Source organism: Globicephala melas, chromosome 1 (assembly GCF_963455315.2).
Source record: "Globicephala melas chromosome 1, mGloMel1.2, whole genome shotgun sequence".
Lineage (NCBI taxonomy): Eukaryota > Metazoa > Chordata > Mammalia > Artiodactyla > Delphinidae > Globicephala > Globicephala melas.
The window spans coordinates 20,634,262-20,651,084 of NC_083314.1; the positions used below are offsets into that span (position 1 = coordinate 20,634,262).

A 16,823-nucleotide genomic window follows, 5' to 3' on the forward strand; every position below is an offset into this window, starting at 1 on the left:
GTACCTAATTTCTGTAGAATTCTTTGCAACGTATAAAATGCTTATAGGTGATTAAATGAAGATACTTAAAGTGTTCTTATTGAAGGAGAGTTTAATTGTAGAAAGTTCATGAACTCAAAGAAAAATAAGAAAATTTAATTCATCTCAGAAGGAGAGAAGATTATGTTTCTTTATTTAAGACTATACTTTTTAGTTCCTTAAGAGGGCCTGATTCTTTGATTAAAGATACAGATTTTGCTGTCAGGTCACAATTACATTATTTTGAAATAGTCCAGACACCACATGACAACAAAGATTAATCCATTGTCTTGCTTTTCAGGTTTGGATAATATGATACATGGGTAGATAGCACTTCTTTTAATTCAGTGAAATATGTCTCTGACACTCTTGAATGCTGAATTATACCTTTTAAAACTGTCTTGGGAAATACTGAATTCAGAGGATATTTTTCACGTGGACCTTCAGACTGAATTTTATATCAGTAGCCTCTAGTGGTCCCATAAAAGCTAGTTGAACTTGGCATTGCCCTAGAAGCATCTTGAGGTTGGTTGAAAAGCCTCACTTTCAGAGACATCCTGGTCTAAGATTGAATCCCAATCATGCGATTTGCATTAGTTACACTGTAATATTTTTGACCCTCAGTTTTCTCTATAATGGGTTTAACAAAATCTTCATAGAGGTATTGTGAGGAAAGTGTCTGACACAGTGAGATGATAAAAAAACATTTTAATAGCCCTTTGAAGGGAAATAATATTCCTAGAGAAAAAACCTGGCTGATGTCCTTCTACCATCCAGCTTTCACAGTCCCATTCTAGAAGATGCCACAAATATACTTCTTTGTCTGTTTCTCTGGTGCGTTTAGAGCAGCTGTTTTTTCTCTTGCCATAGCACTAGCTATTAATAGGGCATCTTGGTACCAGTGATAAGAAATGAGACCATCATTTTAGGATAAGTATCAAGCAATTTTAGGGGAGCAATTTCATATTAAAACAGGTTTGGTGCATAATGAATACAGGTACTCCCAAACTGCCTTTATAACTGGTATGAAAAAAAGACTTCAGGTATCTCCAATATCTAGTACCACTTGAGAGAAAAAGATTGTCTCACCCAGTTAACTGGGCAAGGTGCTTCAATCCATATACATTACACTAAGAAGATTAAAATCTGATTGGTTGTTATTTCTATGTACACAACAGTTTAGGAGTCCTGAAATAAGCCATAATTAAACTTGGTTATCAATTAGAACCTCTACTATTAAAATTTGTTACTTTTTTGTCTTAATTAGAAAAACAGGACTTTATTTCTCTGTTAACTGGTATCATTTCCCTGCTTGTTGCATCCATTCTGCTTTAATTGAGCATCATTTTGCCATTCCTTAGGCCTGATTCTCTTGTAGCCTCCGCACCTAGTTTGTGCTTTTGCCTTGCTACACAAAGTGTGTTCCAGGGACCAACGGTATGGGCTTGTTGTTGGAAGATTCTTGTCCCACTCCAGATGGACTGTATCAGAATCTACATTTTAGCAACATCCCCAAGTGATCCCTATGTTTGAGAAACACTGTTATCAGTGTTTTGTATTTTGTCTAGTGAAACTGTGTTATAGGGAACATCACTTCTGAAAAAGATGATTGGCTACAATATGGGATCTTGTTTTTGATTCAGCCTTGCCATTTATTGTTAAGTTTGATGTTATGAATCTGATGAAGCAAAGGGTTATTCTGGAATACATTATCTAAGCTTATGGAATGTAGTTAAGCAGAAAGCCTTCAAAACCTCAGCATCAGACTTCCTGGCCTTACCATCTGAGACTCTGTGTCTCAAGTTTTCTTTTGCAAAGTAGAGCGGTAATGCCTGCCACACCTGTTTTTCTGAGGGCTATTAGGAGGATAACTCAAGTGAGATCATGTGTGTGAAAGTGTTTGGCAATACCGCAGAGGTGTACCAGTATAACTGTTGATGCGGATGAAGATGTTGTTCCTTCAGGCTATCTGAGCCCTGCGTTTGTCAAGGATAGTGATGGCTTTGCTGAGTGGTTACTGTGGTAATTGGAACATGTCTGTGTATTCTCTTCCACATTACCTCTAGATTTTCACTTGACAGTTTTCTGGCCACAAAAACAGTTATGGCTTCCAATTGCAAGGAGCTGCTAAGAGGCTTTCATAACGCTTTTTGGATGTTGAGCCACCTAAATAGTTTGATGGCATCTTTTGGGTAAATTGTGTGTCATTAGCATATTTTCACATGTAATATGTTGATGAATAAAATTTCCATAATTCCAGCAGTTCCTACTATGATTATATGATAGCATTTCCAATGAGATACTACTTTTAAGTCTTTGAAGCAGGGTAATTTCCTTTGATCTTATAGGTGTAAGTGTCCTGAGCCCAGAGTAGGATGTAATTGTTTGAACCTTCTAATCACATGAGCTCTGATGACTTTTCTCTTTACATGTGATTGAAATTTCTCTATATTTCTTCTCTGTATTCTCTGTTTAATGCTTATGAAACTAGTCGTGATACTTTTGGTTCATAGATAGCTTTGGTCCAACAAATAATAATTTATGTTTCCCAAAATTTGGAAGCTGGGAGATAAGATATATTGAAAACCTTTTTCCGAATAGTTTGTATTCATCTGTTCTTGCTCCTTAAATCCTTTTTGATTTCCTGCTTTATCCAGTTATTTGATAGATTGTGTAGGGTGCTATTGTAAGAAAGCAGATATGTACTGGAAGACAAACAATTAAAAATGCATCCAGTGAAGAGACGACTGTTTACCCTTTAAGGTGAAATAAGTTTGCTTCTGTTTTTGCATTTTAATAATAGTTATCTTCTGTTCATTATTAGTCACTGTGCTAGAAACTTTATATGTTGTTTCATTAATATTTTATTACTATGAAGACGGCACATTTGTAGTAAAAGTTGCAAGCAGTACAGAAGGTAAAATGTGAAAGTCTTCTCTACCCTTCCAAATGGCCCAGTCCAACTCTCCAGCAGGATACAATGTTAGCATTTTCTTATGTCCTTCTAGAAATTATCTGTGTATATACTAACCATACATGTGTGTTTCCGCCACTTTTTTAATGAAATGGATTCATACCACATAGGCTCTTCTGCAGTTAGGTTTTATTCACACATGAAGATGTACTTTGGACTTCTTTCCCTAGCAATAATCCTGATTTAATTCATTCTTTTTTGTTGTGCAGAGTACCCAAGGTATAGATATAACAGAATTTAAGTCCCCTATTGATAAGTTAGGTGGTTTCCCTTGTTTTTTTTTGTTTTCATTGTTACAAGCAGTGGTGCAGTCAGCATCTTTATCCAGACATTTATCTTTACACATTGTTCAAGTATATCCAAAGGGGTAAACTCCTAGTAGAATTGTGAGTCAAAGGATGAGGGTATTTCAAATTTTGATTAGTAGTGCCATGTTGCTCTTTTAGAAGGTTGCACCAATTTGCATTTCAAACAAATTTAACTCTAAGAAGAATCAACACTTAGAGACTCTAAGAATGTAAATAACTTGACCTAGGTTCTCAAAGTTAGTAACCTGTAGAGTCAGCTTTCAAATTCAGACCCACCCAGGCCATTTCTTCTAAGACACAGATATCTCTGATGCCATTTTAAAACATAATTTCAGCTTTGGAACTAGGAAGCATCATTCCATATTTTTTTATATTCTCATCACTCAATCAAGCAATAATAATAATTCTTCCATTGTAAATACATAGCCCTTTATGGTTTTCAAAATATTTTTACATTCTCATAGTAATCCTATGAGGTGGACACTGGTTCCCATCCTGATTTCTACATGTGAAGAGCTGAGGCTCAAAGAAAAATATCTTAAATTTTAAAATGTAATCAAAAGATGGTCTTTGGCCAAAGGCCTTATAGTCAGTCCCCAAACAGCTAAAGCACTCAGGACATAAAAATGCTAGTATAGAAAAGGTGAAATAGGAGGTGTGAGATTAGTGGCTTCGGATGTGTTGATATTGGCATATTATATTCATGAACAACAGGAAATACACTAAAATATCTGGCCATGGGGCTCCATCACACCTCAAGCCAGTGTCTCAAGAATAGCTTTCTTTTGACAGTCCCTGTGTGTTAGGGCCCTGGGGAAAACAGGTGATTTCAACAAAGCTCTTTTAAAATTGTTCATTATATTTGATCCAAAACTTATTTTAAACTTCCCGCATAAATACTATTATCACTGCATTTATAATCACATAGCATTACATTTATCACAATAATTCATTTTTATGATGTTGAATCTTCCACTCTCTCATCTCTTTTCCTGTTCTCTCTGGCTCAGACCAAATTTTTTTCTCATTTGTCTCATTTCTAAAGAAATAAGGTCTTTCTCTGTGTGGCCTTAAGGTCAACTCTTGACTTTATTTATTTATTTATTGCCGTACGTGGGCCTCTCACTGTTGTGGCCTCTCCCGTTGCGGAGCACAGGCTCCAGACGCGCAGGCTCAGCGGCCATGGCTCACGGGCCCAGCCGCTCTGTGGCATGTGGGATCTTCCCACACCGGGGCACGAACCCGTGTCCCCTGCATCGGCAGGCGGACTCTCAACCACTGCGCCACCAGGGAAGCCGTCAACTCTTGATTTTAGATCGAAACTTTGCTGTTCTCCTGGTCACCTGAATTCTTACACAAATACATCCACTGAACTTAATCTGTAAACATTTCTTAGAACAATTTTTGTCTGCTTTTGCTTTTTTATTATTTTTTACTTATAACCCACAACTTATTTATAAAGTCAATTTGATTGTTCCCATTTTATGATTGAAGAAAGTGAATCATAGAAAGCTTATATGACTTTCTTCAAATACGAGCCAAAGTCAGAGTTCAAATTATTCTTTACTCTCCACTTGTACCTACTTCATTACAAGAAATCTCCAAGTTACAAAACAAGTTGTGCTCCAGAAATCATTCGTAAGTCAGTTATTTGGCACTTGAACTGCATTTTACCACACTGGGGAAAAAATGTTATAAATGGTGATTAGGTCCCTTGGCTGGCCTGCAAAAATCTATTTAACTCTTATGTACAATGATGCATTTGCAATAAAAATAAGAGAGAATGATAGTTGTAATTCTTGTTACAAAGAAAAAAAAATTATTTTTCCTGACGAAAAGCAGATTTAATTAGAAGATAGGGAAACAGATGAAATTTCGGAGAGTCTAGAGAGGATTTCAGGGTACTTTGATGAGTGTTCCAGGTTGATGGCGCTCTGTCTTAAGCCCAGTTTCACTTGAAAACTTTGAGGATTTTTGTTAGATACTTCTCACTAGCGTAACCCACCTGACAGCTGTGATTATAGTTAATAGGGCTGATTGAATTGAATACCAAAAATAGGCTCTCTGAAATGATATTAACCAACCTAGGATGGTCAGAACAAATCGACAAACTAGAAAAAGTCTTCCTTCTATCCTGATGGAAGGGCCAAGAGGAGGTCTTGATTTTCCCATTCAGCCTAGAAGATTGCATCAGCTCTGGTAGCTTGGCTGAGGTCTGAAGAGAAGGCTTGGGAACATGAGTCATGGGTAGAGGCAAGAGAAAGCTTATGCCCTCTGTGAGTTCTGTGGAGTATCTGTACAATGAGAGTTTCTAATTCCAAGAAATGGCAATTTATCTCACCAAGCAATTGCTTCTTACATTTTCTAGACTATCTTTCACTTAACCATACAAATAAACATCTTAAATTTCAATTAACTTTTTAAAAACTCTAGTGCCTTTTTAGATGGCCTTTGATTAATATGTTTTATTGTTTTCAGAACATTTGCATACAGCTTTTTCTTTTGTTAACAACAAAAGGGAGGATATATCCTTCAGTAAAAGGAAGCTTAAGGGAGCAGATCTTGCTGAGATGGCACGTTAAGAAAGTGATGGAAAAAAGATTAGAGTTTCTGCCTCCTGGGTCACTTTAGGGCTCTTCCCAGTTTATCTACCTTATCTTCCCACTAGTTGGATAATACTTTTAACTACCAATGCTTTGTGTTGGGGATATCATTTGAGTGTTTTGTAGGAGGTGTTTATACCCAGGAGTGATTTACTGAAGAAGAGAGCAACTGTGTTTACTACAATTCAAAATCCTTCTCAGGGTCTTCCCTGGCAGTCCAGTGGTTAAGACTTTGTGCTTCCACTGCAGTGGCTGTGGATTCATTCCCTGGTCGGGGAACTAAGATTCCACATGCTGTGTGGGTTGGCCCCCCAGTAAATCCCTCTCATTGCTCATTATAAAAGGAAGTCGGGATTGGCAGACTACTTTCCAAAGTGACGGTAAGGCTGATGAGAGAAGTAACATCTGCTTGATTTACATATATGTTTTGATATTTATAAATGCTTTGTCTTTTCCACTACAATAATTTATGAAGAAATTTTTTAACGTCTACATTAATTCTTCCATTTCTTACAGCGTTGATGTTTATATAGCTGAATGGCTGTGTGTGTGTGTGTGTGTGTGTGTGTGTGTGTGTGTGTGTTTGAGTGTTTGATGAGCTCTATCTGAAAGGAAAATAAGTCAATAATGCTAAATTTGCATCCTAGTACAGTGAGTATCTTCTGGGTATTAGTGTTCACATTGAAACGTTATGCATCATTCTGGCATTCCCTGTTCAGAAATACCCCAGTTGAGCAGTTTATAAATTGGGTGAAAATATGCATAGGAATCTTCCTCATGGGTGACCTGGGTTTGTCATTACATGTACTCAGACTGAAAAGAGACGATTTCTTCTAGTACCTGTGTGTCTGACAGAGGTGGGGAGAGACTGGAGAGAGATTTCTCCAGAAGCTGTTTTGTCCACTCAGAAAAATGCCATGCCAGAAGGGTTAGTGAGCCAAACAATGGTTTTCTTTTTTTCTTGTTGGCTTTCACATGTAGGTTAAATAGACCACTAGCATTTGATGACCTATTTTTCTTATTGCACATTTCCACATTTTGTGTGTATGTTGGTCAGAGGGTGATAAGTGGGCAAGGGGAGAGGAAGAAGGCTGTCTGGCTTTGCGTTTGTTTGTTGACTGGACAGAAAAATATTACTGGTAATTTGAACACTAATTTTTCATTTACATTGAAGGCCTAGACCCTTTGGTGGAGGGGAAAAACTTAATAACAAAAATCTCACTTGAAGCAAATCCCAGCCATAGTATTCTTTTTCTTATGTGCAAGCATTGCTACCTGTAGGACATAGCATAGAAAACAAATTAAGTTCACGGCAACTTATGTGGCATGTTTTATTATTTTTTTAGCATTACATTCATTGGTGTAGGGGATAAAACTTTTGCATCTGATATCTTGGTTGCCACAGTTCTTAGCTTAGCTAATTAGTTTTTATTTTCTTTTGTTTATTCTTATTCTAGGACCTGAGTGACTTAGAGGAAAAATCATATTTTCTTGACATTTTTCAAAGACATAAAACATTCTTAAGATTATCCACATTATCTGAACCTACACAACTAATTGCTTCAGAGTAGCCCTTCATTTTGCCCATTATTCCTATATCAGAACACCCTAAGCATGATATTATTGAAAAGCTAAAGAATGATATTGGTATTTTCTGTCTCTTCTACCCCCTTCCCACCCCCATCCTAAAATGTTCTAATTCTTAACTGAATTGCACATCTAGGATGAGGAGAGAAGACAGGCACTGAAAATAGAGATGGGGCAGGGAGGAAGTGGTCAGTGGGATAGGAGAGGGTTCTCAAGGTGCATGGTGTAGCTGGGAGGAAAGAAATGGAGGCCTAACCCATGGCTGGTTCTGTTGCAGGTGAGCTGGGCTTCCCCCAGTGCTTTCACAACTCCTGCAAGAACCCTTGTTTTTAAAGAGCTGTTTTAAAATAGTTTTCCTATCTTCTTTACATAATTGCCTACCTGACTGTAACTGGATGATTTTATATCATTTTCTTTCTTAGGGTCAAGAAATTGGAGCATGGCTATGAACAACGGAAACAACGATTTTGTGGTTCTGAGCAATGGCAGCATTGCAACCAGTGCTACCAGCGCTAGTCCCCTCACCCCCTGTGATGGAGACCCTGCAGCCCAGCAACTCACCCCCAAAGAAGCGCCCAGAACAAAAGTGAGTCCAAATGGATGCCTGCAAGTTAATGGCACAGTTAAATCATCCTTTCTGCCTTTAGACAACCAAAGAACGCCTCAGATGTTATCCCTGTGCTGCCATCCTTGCCCATACCATCACCCTTTGACTACCCATGACAGTCACCAAGAGTGCCATCCCGAGGCTGGCCCCGCAGCACCTCCTGCTTTGGCCTCGTGTTGCATGCAGCCACACTCAGAGTATTCTGCATCTCTCTGTCCAAACCATTCACCTGTTTATCAGACAACGTGCTGTCTTCAGCCCTCTCCATCCTTCTGCCTGCATCATCCGTGGCCTGACCATTTTCAGCATCAGCCTGTGCCACAGCATATAGCCAACATAAGGTGAGTGGTCCAGTTGTTTTGCTGAACTTTCTCATTCAACTAATTCCACATGAATGTGGTTGTTGGTGTTGATTTCTCCCAAAGGAGGAGAGAAAAATGTATCAGGGATAGGAAACCAGTAAAAGTGCATATTTCAGGAATTCCCTGGCGGTCCAGCATTTAGGACTCCACACTTTCACTGCCGAGGGCCCAGGTTCAATCCCTGGTCGGGGAACTAGGATCCCAAAAGCCACGTGGCATGGCCAAAAATACCCAAAAACCAAAACAAAACAAAATGCATATTTTTTGGATTGTGTGAAGCCTACTAAAATGCAAATGAAGTAATATTATATCTATTTTATCCATTAACTTCTTAGTCAATTAAACCCTTCCTTCCATTTTCTCCTTCTGTGAACTGGTTAGATGTCCCTGCTAAGCCTTGAATTATAAAGTTCAGTAAAAGGTTCTATTGTTAGTAATTTCTATTATTAAACATGGGGGATAGATATATTTGTGATGAGGCTGCCTAAACAGGAGTCTTATATTTGCTATTATTGATAGTGATCAACATTTACAAAAAAGAAGTACAAAACCAGTTGCTTCCTTATGGGTGTACTCACAATTTCTATTCATGTGGTTTGGGTGACTGCGTAATATGTTGAGATCGTATGAAGGCAACAATTCCTTTTAGCAGATGAAACCTATAAATATGTAGCATAGGGCTTTAAAAAATATTTTTTGTAAAACGTTTTCAGATCTGGTAGATTGAAAAGTACTAGAAAAATCTCCATCATTGCCAGTTCTCCTTCCCATTTCAGGCCATAGTTTCTCTGATATGTTCTTTCCAGCTATTTTTTCTGTGGGTAAGTTAAATCACATGTACTGCAGGTGAGCAATGGTGATATATTTTTAAAAATGCTGAATACTTGATAGAGACCAAGAATTATTTCACATTTTTTGATAATAAAAAGTCTAAAAAGAGCTAGAAGACAGCCTTCTCATTGAATATTAGGGTATAATTTATATACAGGGAAATGCACAAATTTAAGTGTATAGTTTGATCAGTTTTGACAAATGTATACGCTAGTATAATGCACACCTTGGTCAGATGTAGAACATTTCTCTCACCCCAGGAAGTTCCTTTATGCCACTTCTTAGTCATTCCTTCTCTCTTCACCAGAAGCACTGTTCTGAGTTCTGTTACCATAAATTATTTTGTTTGCTCTGAAACTTCATATGAATGGAATCATACAGTAGATACTCTTTTGTGTCTGGCAATTTTGACTCATAACGTTTTTGAGATTGTCTAATTGCTCTGTGTATTAGTTTCCCTTTTTATTGCTGAGTAGTAATCCATTGTATGCATATAGCATATTCACTTTTAATTAAAGAGTGAGTACAGACTTCCAGTTCTAAAATAAATAAGTCATGAGGATGTAACATACAGCATGGTGACCATAGCTAATAATACCGTATTGTATAGCTGAAAGTTGCTAAGAGAGTAGATCTTAAAAGTTCTCCTCACAAGAAAAAAAAATTTTGTAAATGTGTGTGGTAATGGATGTTAACAAGACTTATCATGGTGATCATTTTGCAATATATACAAATATCGAATCATTACGTTGTACACCTGAAACTAATGTAATATTATATGGCAATTATATATCAAGTTTTTAAAAAGTCACATCCAGACAGGGATTAAGTAATAAATACTTTTCACCTTCATCAGATTTTAGATGCTGCTGAGATTATCTGGTTTCACTCTTTTGAAAAGAGAGGAAGAGAAAGATGGGGAAAATGACAAGGGGTGGGGGGCAGGGGGAGTCTTCTCGAGCATGTTTCTACAGTTTCTGAATACATTTTTCCATATTAGATGTGAGAGTCTTTTAGTTTATAGAACTATAATAAAAACACTCACCAAAGCCATTTCTTAGAAGATTAGTCCTGACAGCATTGTGCTACATGGCCAGTTTTAGACTCTTTCCATTTTGAATGAAACAGTGTAAGTGGTTAGTTTTGTAATTATATGGTCATAAATATTGATGTTTCAGAATCATAAATTATATGGTTGCAGGATGTGAGATGAGAGAGAATTCTACATTTTGAAGCTGATCCCTCCTTTAAAAAACTTCACAAAGTAGTAAAACAACGGATAAAGTAACCAATTGTTTCAATATGATAGGCATTGTCAGTATTTTCAGGACTTTGGCTTGGCATTTCTGAATGACCTAATTTTAAAGGAATGAGTGTCCTATATACATACAACTTTAAATAGAATGGCATTAAAAAACAAACTGATAAAAAGTGCCATATTTGTCCATCAGGAACAGTTGTAGAGGAAACTGGAATTTTACGTGAGAAATCTTTCATATTAGAATTTTATCTCAAGAATTTGAGCCTTTTGATAACTGCAACAGACATAGAATCTTTTTAAAGATGCCTGCGAAGGAATGGTATGTGTCCAGTGTGTATATTACATACTTTCATTTTATATTATATATTTTCATTTTACATATTGTAACATGTGTGCTCCCAGAAACTCTTCCCTATCTGCTACATTTATGAATTTACATAATCAACAATATTTACTGAATATTTGTATGTGCCAGGCACCAAAGATGTAGTTCTAAATGAGATGAGACTTTATTTTTTCCTTCATAGAGCTATAAGCTAGTAGGAAGGGAGACAGAAAAGCAAACAGGCAGCTACAATATTGTGATAAGAGATACCAAGAAGGGACATACAGGGATGGAAATGAAAAGCATTACAAATGGAGAAGAGGTTGTCTTGTAGACAGTGGGAATAGTTTGTGGAAAGATTTATGAAGTAGTGTGAGCACAGCTCCAGCATAGCTGAGTATGACTAGGCCCTGAAGGAACAAAGAGTAATAGCAAGGGGAGAGGTATATTGGGATTAAATCCTGAGGGGCATTGTGAATCACATTAGGAGATCTCAGGACTTTATCCTGAGGCCAGTGGAGAAGCAGTATAGATTTTTGTGTGTGCACGACTTTTTTATTATGAAAAAATACATAGAACATAAAATTTATCATTTGAACCATTTGTATGTGTACAATTCAGTAGCATTAAGTACATTCACATTGTTGTGCAACCATCACCAACCTCCTTTCTCCAGAACATTCTTCATCTTCCCAAACTGAAACTCCATACCCATTAAACAATAATTTCCCATTCTTCCCTCCCCCAGCCCCTGTCAACCACCATTCTATTTTCTATCTCCATGAATTTGGCTATTCTAGGTACCTCATATAAATGGAATCATACAGTATTTATTCTTTTATGACTGTCTGATTTCACTTAGCATACTGTCTTCAAGGCTTATCCAAGTCATAGCATGTATCAAAATTTTCTTCTTAAAAAAAAAAATTTCTTCTTTTGTAAGGCTGAATAATATCCTATTGTATGTATATACCACATTATGTTTATCCATTTATCTGTCGATGGACACTTGGATTGCTCCACCTTTAGGCTATTGTGAATAATGTTGCTATGAACATGTGTATACAATATTTGTTGGAGTTCCTGCTTTCACTTCTTTTGGTTATATACCCAGAAGTGCAATTACTGGATCATATGGTAATCATATGTTTAACTTCTTGAGGAACCACCAGACTGTTTCCACAGCTGCTGTGCACATCCTTGCTGACGCTTGTTCTTTTCTGTTTTTTTTTTTAATTGTTTTATAATAGCCATCCTAATGGGTGTGGCATTACAGATTTTTAAGCAGAAAAGAAACACTATCAGATACACATTTTAGAGAGGTCCATAAACTGCATGGTGGAGAGTAGATTGAACTGGGTCAGGACTACTGTAGGGAGGAAGACCGTTGGAAGACTTGTTATAGTAATTCAGGTGAGAGCTGGTGGTGACTTGATCCAGGATTTAGAAGTAATTTCAGCTAGAGAGATTTATGAGGTAGAATCTACTAGCTCTGGTGAACAATTGGATATGGGGGAGGAAGGGAAGAAGAATCACAACTGATTTTCAGTTTCCTGAAACTGAAACTAGATGGGTAGATGGTAATGTTGATCACTAAAATGGAGAGGACAGGAGAAGAACTCCAAGCAAGCAGAGCTTTTGGGGATGGAGGGTTGGGGCAGTAACAGTGGAAGAGTGTGATCCTTTGAGCTTTCTTGAAAGAATGAGGATGCTGAGTAATACGTAACAATTACATTGAGGGTAACAATACTGTTGGAAATTATCCTAGGATGAAAACTACAGCTTTTAGGTTCAGCCCAGCATGTATTTATTTGCAGAATTGTGCTGTGGGCAAGGAACTAAGCCAGGTGCTGTGTCTGTCTTTCCCAAACCAGTAATATACCCACCGAAGCAAATGTGGACATGGATATAGCTACTGTGTAAGGGAGAGCAGGGCAGTTGGGGATAGGTTATGCGGGATGTCCTCGCTGAGAAATTCTGTAAATGAGGAAGCCATGTGATACTTTGCTGCCTTTTATTAGTTATTCTACCCAACACTTTTAGGAAACTTAGTACGAAGGTTCTAGAGGCTGATCTCTATCAGGAATGTGAACGCTCTAAATCTATTTTCCTTTTGTGATTTCTTGCATGTTGTTTTTTAAAAAATTGATAATCTCAAATACTTAATGAAGTATTATTCAATTAATGTTTAAGATGTATTCATGACTTGATAAAAGTATATTCACATCACTTAAAAAGTATCTTAAAGGTTGATGGCCTTGGAGTAAAATTGTGTACAGATGGAAGATCCTAGGCACTTTCAATTGTTATTGCTCTTTGCACCTACACCACAAATGCGCCCACCTGGTTGGTATTTTGTTTTATTTTATTTTATTTTTATTTATTTATTTTTTTGTGGTACGTGGGCCTCTCACTGTTGTGGCCTCTCCCGTTGCGGAGCACAGGCTCCGGACACGCAGGCTCAGCGGCCATGGCGCACGGGCCCAGCCGCTCCGTGGCATGTGGGATCCTCCTGGACCGGGGCACGAACCCGTGTCCCCTGCATCGGCAGGCGGACTGTCAACCGCTGCGCCACCAGGGAAGCCCCTGTTTTATTTTTAAAGTTGTTATTTGTTTGTAAAGCCCTTAAACCATAGAGAATGTTTTAAAGAGTCAAATAGAAAATATAATTTTTTCCCAGGTCATTTGCCGCCTCCTTTCCATCATTCATATTCCCATTTCCCTTTTGCCCACCTCCTGTACTACACTAAGTTCTGTTTCATCCCTTCTTGACTCTTTAAACTGTAATAAATCTATCTAAAAGATTCATTATAATCAACCACTTGTATATGTCTTTTCTTTTGCTTTTTAAAACTCTCTGTTAAGCTTCTGGTTGATTAAATTAAGACCATTGCAAGGATCACATTTAGAATATTCTCTTTTGATTCCATTTATCACCAAATATTAAGTAGTTCAAATAGATCTCATTTTAAAGCTTCTGGCTTTTTCATTTGTAGATTTCTAGCCTTATACCCATCACTCAGCTGTTAATTAATGTGACTAATTGAGAACACCAAGGAGTTAAAAATGGCAGAAAGTAGTCTCTCCCTACCATGAGACAGAGCCCATACCCGTAAGTCCTAAACATGGCTGATCATCAGGGTCACCAGGGGAGTTAAAGAATAAAATAAGTATGATAATAATAAAGAGAAGTTCCTTTTGCAATAGAAACAATAAAGCACTCAGGAGTTCAGAGGTGAGAAGGATCCCTGGAGGTTAGTAAGTTTAGGGGCAGGCTGAGTGAGAAGAGAGAATTTGAGTGACCCTTGAAGGATGACCAGGACATGATAAAGGGACTGCCTGCAGGACGCAGAACGTAGAAGGTGGGAGGAAGTTGGAAGGGGAAAGCGTACAAAAATAAAAGTCTACTTAAGGAAGTGTAAAGAGAAGAGGATGGCCAGAGTGAAGGGGTCATTTGGTTGGTCAGGAGAGACAGCTTTTCCTAATTTTACATCCTGAATACAGTCAAGTTATCTAAAAGGCTGAATGGTAATGATTTGCTCTTTATCCTACAGAGATCTGGAAAATGCTTCTCAGGAACCAGTCACATTCCATGTGTGCTGGTTGAAGCAAAGTTTTGAATGATTCATTTGGAAACCTTCTTACTGCCGTATTAAAGTGAAAGGGTAATGGTATTATGACACAATTAATAAGGAGTTCTGCATCCAAAAATAGCATACAAGATTTCTAATCCAAACTGTACTTACGTTTTAATTTGGTGTTGCAAAAAGTGTTCTTGATTGTAATAGGGGACTCCATAAATGATACTTGGCAATGGCCATAGACTCATTATCATGGTAGGGAACCTGTGGTAGTTTTGGGTGCCTGCCAAATGCATTTTTATTTCTCTGAAGGTGATTTTGTAGACAGATGGTCACGTTGAATGTTCCCCATGGCACCCTGGAGGAATTAGAGCTATACTGAGTTAAGAAGGCTTGGCACAGAGGGGACCACGGAACTCTAGCATTAGCTCAGCCCCTGAAAGCTTAAGTAAACATGGTCCCTGCCTCCCCATACATTGTGACTATATAATTTTTGTAACCTATATTTCCTTTCTCCTCGGGTTCTTTACTAGTTTTCCAATTTCACACTCACTTTTCTCAGAGGTTTTCTTTTTGTTTCCCCTTAGGACACTAGTTACTTTCTATGAAGGGAACTCTTTTTCCTAAAAAGTAAGAAATGAGAATTCTTGTATTATGTTAAAAGAGATAGAATCTACCACTTGAAATCTGCTTCTTCTGTATATGTTGTATCATAACGTCCAGGGGTAAATTATAGACCTGAGCATCATTTTCCAAAGGGTCTTACTTTGCTACACCTGGCCTGCAATGCTCCACCCTTCCCCCTTCCCTGAGCCCCGGCAGTTGTGTTATTTTAGTTAGTTAGGAAATTTGAACCAAAAATCACTCTGAACACTTCATCAGCAGTGTAGTGTGAACCTTGGCATTAACACCAATCCCAGAGTCTCTGATTTGCCCAAAACGCCAGACTCAACTCAAATGGCTCTTCTAAGATGTCGGAGCAAGGAACGGAGAAATTCAAGGTTGCTCACTTATTTAGCAAGAATTTAATGAATACTTAGTAAGTGTTAAGTGCTGGAGACAGAGGTAAAAACTGCAAACATGGTCCCCAATTTCAAAGATGTAGAGGTAATGTGGACAAGGTAAGATACTTAGATTTCAGCATGGGCTGACCTCAGATAGATAGCCTTCTTTTATCTACAAATATTGACTGCTGTATTCTCTGGAGCACAAAAGTTAAATATCAGAGCTTTTGCAGGAGCACAAGCCAAAAAGAAGAACCAGACTATGTATTGTTTTCTAAATTCATTTTCTCCACTTTTCCTCTCTTACCATTGGAAGGTTACTGATAGCTAAATAATCATTTGTCTTTATATACAATTGCCATAAATAGTAACCAGGACGGCTTGGCAGGTGTCTTTGGCAGGAAGGAATGGTTAAACCGCTTTCTTTAGACCTGTGATGTTCAGGAGGGTCCAATAAGATTAAAAATTCAGTTCTTCTGTCACGCTAGGCACATTTCAAGTGCTCAAAAGCCAGAGGTGACGAGTGGCTACCATATTGGACAGCACAGATACAGAACGTTTCCATCATTGCAGAAACTTTCATTGGAGGACTATCTTTCTTGCCTCTGTTAAAGCAACTGAGATCCCTTTTTAACCTCTGTGGCAGCAAATGGAGCACGTATGATGTAGAGTAACAGCAGTATTTGGCAGTAAATACCCTTTTTGGTCAGCATAATTCTAATTAATTGGAGTATGATTGCTTGTATTTTGTTTGAAATATAACATTAAGAAATGACAACAGATAAAATCTCTTTTCTTCAAAAATCTGAAAGACCAAAGCCCCATATTATAAAAAATCGTAGCCAGTAGGCAATATCCTTCGACATCTTCTAGAAGCCACAGTTACATCTTACAAAAACTTCTGCAGATCAAGCCAAAGGTGAAAGTATCAATTTATTGAATTTTTAGTTGCCTGGGCTTTTTGTTTTTTGTGTTTGTTTTTGATTGAAGTATAGTTGATTTATGGCCTGAGCTTTTTGTAAGTAGATCTAAAGTACAAATGTCAAACCAAATTTTTTCTGAAAAGTAGATAAATAAGTACAGCTAGCCTCTAGAAGTAATTGCTTAGTGCTGTATTACAGCTCTCACTTTTCTTTCCTCAATCCTTCCTCCTTTCCTCACTACACAACATGAGGTGGGAAGAGCATGGGCTTTAGAAAGGAATCCCTGTGTTTGAATGAATCCTGGCTCTGCCATTGAATAGCGTGGTGATCTTGGGTAAATCTGTCTCTGTAAAAATGGAATAACAGTGGTTATTTTTTTCACATAGCATAGTGCCTAGAACCAAATTATTAGTCTCCTTTCTCTTCTCCTTCTACATTT

At 37.7% G+C, this 16,823-nt stretch overlaps 1 protein-coding gene across 6 annotated transcripts in view; it reads left to right on the forward strand.

Annotated features, from left to right (window-relative positions):
- The window catches only part of DISP1 (dispatched RND transporter family member 1), a 204,021-nt gene that overhangs the window by 145,070 nt on the left and 42,128 nt on the right, over positions 1–16,823 (forward strand). For 4 of the 6 annotated variants that reach the window (XM_060299961.1, XM_060299931.1, XM_060300012.1 and 1 more), the window contains one exon: positions 7,913–8,438. In XM_060299961.1, the coding sequence (XP_060155944.1) occupies positions 7,930–8,438 (509 nt within the window). In that variant the 5' untranslated portion in view covers positions 7,913–7,929. The remainder of the gene's footprint in view (positions 1–7,912; positions 8,439–16,823) is intronic. The other 2 variants (XM_060300039.1, XM_060300077.1) reach the window with 1 other exon arrangement.